This window comes from Camellia sinensis, chromosome 8 (genome assembly GCF_055761805.1).
Source record: "Camellia sinensis isolate YWXY chromosome 8, ASM5576180v1, whole genome shotgun sequence".
NCBI classification, from domain to species: domain Eukaryota; kingdom Viridiplantae; phylum Streptophyta; class Magnoliopsida; order Ericales; family Theaceae; genus Camellia; species Camellia sinensis.
In genome coordinates this window covers 21,621,433-21,623,075 of record NC_138968.1, presented here as the reverse complement: position 1 = coordinate 21,623,075, position 1,643 = coordinate 21,621,433, and the positions used below count along the sequence as shown (strand labels likewise).

At 36.8% G+C, this 1,643-nt stretch overlaps 1 protein-coding gene across 1 annotated transcript; it reads right to left on the bottom strand.

Moving 5' to 3' along the window:
* Positions 1 to 852: 852 nt before the first annotated feature.
* Positions 853 to 1,395, bottom strand: LOC114295024 (transmembrane protein, putative (DUF3464)). Its single transcript, XM_028239196.2, has one exon. It carries the CDS (start codon positions 1,393 to 1,395, stop codon positions 853 to 855), a length of 543 nt encoding a protein of 180 aa, XP_028094997.1.
* Between the last annotated feature and the right edge of the window lie 248 nt (positions 1,396 to 1,643).

Genomic DNA, 1,643 nt, shown 5'->3' with positions numbered 1-1,643 from the left:
ATCTATCCCAATGCCTATCCACCAAATCACTTGAGAATAAGCCCCTGACCATTTTATGACATCGTCTGTCCAAATTCTTGTGTCATTCTATATCCCCGTCCCTATCTTGATTTTCTTTATTCGAGAGATGAAAGACAAGAGATATGGTTAAGCTCTGAATCTAAATTGGGTTAGGAAGTTTCGTTTGAAACACCTCAATTCAATATTTTTTTTGTTTATAAAGAATTGCAAGTTTAAAATTATTAACTATCTGGATTCTACTTTTAAAACAATAAGACACATCCAAATTGGTTTGTTTTTGTAGTCTATACTCTTCATGACCCATGGATTATTGTCTGACTTAAAACTCAGATAGTTCAGTACTTCTCTCTAGACATTTCAAGAAGAGTAGACAAAGATAAACGTAGCATTTAACCAATAGGGTTATGTCAGTTAGTCAGGATTTATGGGTTTCAACCTCAGAATTAATATTATCTTGTATATGTAAAATGAGAAACTACATATACTTCAAATGCTTAAGCTCGGTGATTATCTGGTATATATGAGACGAGAGATTTTTTTTTTTTTTGTTGAGAATAATCGAGGCCAAACACCCTTGTGTGCAACCCCCCCCCCCCAAAAAAAAAAAGAAAAAAAAAAGAAAAAGAAAAAAAAAGGGATAAAAATGGCAGTTAGCCATGCACAATTATGACATTTATGAACAAACAAAATGATTTTGAAGTTACAAGCTTATCTCTGAATTAACACATAATTGGGATCACAATTATTCATATTTGCACTGTGATTGGAAGGTATGGAAGCATGGAGTTAGTGTATACATATATTATTATATATCATGCACCTCCATATCCATCACCTTCTACTCTCATCATCATCTCCTTCTTCCCACATTTCGACCCAATTCTTCTGAGCTTCTTCAAACCCTAGAATGGAACCCTTCTTCTTTGGATCCAAACTAGTAGACAGAGTCCCATAAGCAATCCCAAGTGCAGAAGCCCCAAAAGTGAGAAAAGTAGTCAAGAGAGGTAACCAAAGTGGCACATCCCACAAATGTTGTTCTTTTGCTACATTAAAAACTATCAAGAATGCTATGCCAATGACCATAGGAACCCCCACATAAAACAAGATTCTCACTATCATCCTCTCAAACACCACCTCCGGTATCTTGTCATCATCGTCACCTCCGAATTTCCTTTCAAAGGATTTTGACCTAGTAATGGTTTCTGTGCTTTTAATCTTCCCATCTTGTACCTTAGCTTGTGTTCTGCTGCAGCCTTTGGCTTTGGCATGCACTTTCCATGTTCTTGGGTGGAGGGTTGTTGGGCTTCTTGGCTTGCATGAAGGTAGATTTGTAATGTAGATGGGTGGTTGTTCTACACAAATTAGGGTTTTCATGGCTTCTTTTAGGGCTTGTTACTTGCAATGCTATGGGCCTCTGTTGTTGTAATTAGAAACCTTATCCTGGAAAATGAATGGTTGTGCCTTTGTCTCACAAGATATGCTATGTGCTGTTTTTATCTACAGATATTTTTTAAGATCTTTGAGGTTTTTGTCTTCGGTAAAGAGACAAAGTTATCCTTACAAGGCTGCAATGCAACTTCAAAAATACATTTTCTCCTAGTCCAACCAGGGCAAGCCACGCC

Bases quoted from the DNA above. Each gene is read 5' to 3' on its own strand.
- LOC114295024 (XM_028239196.2), bottom strand. From the start codon at position 1,395: ATGAAAACCCTAATTTGTGTAGAACAACCACCCATCTACATTACAAAT.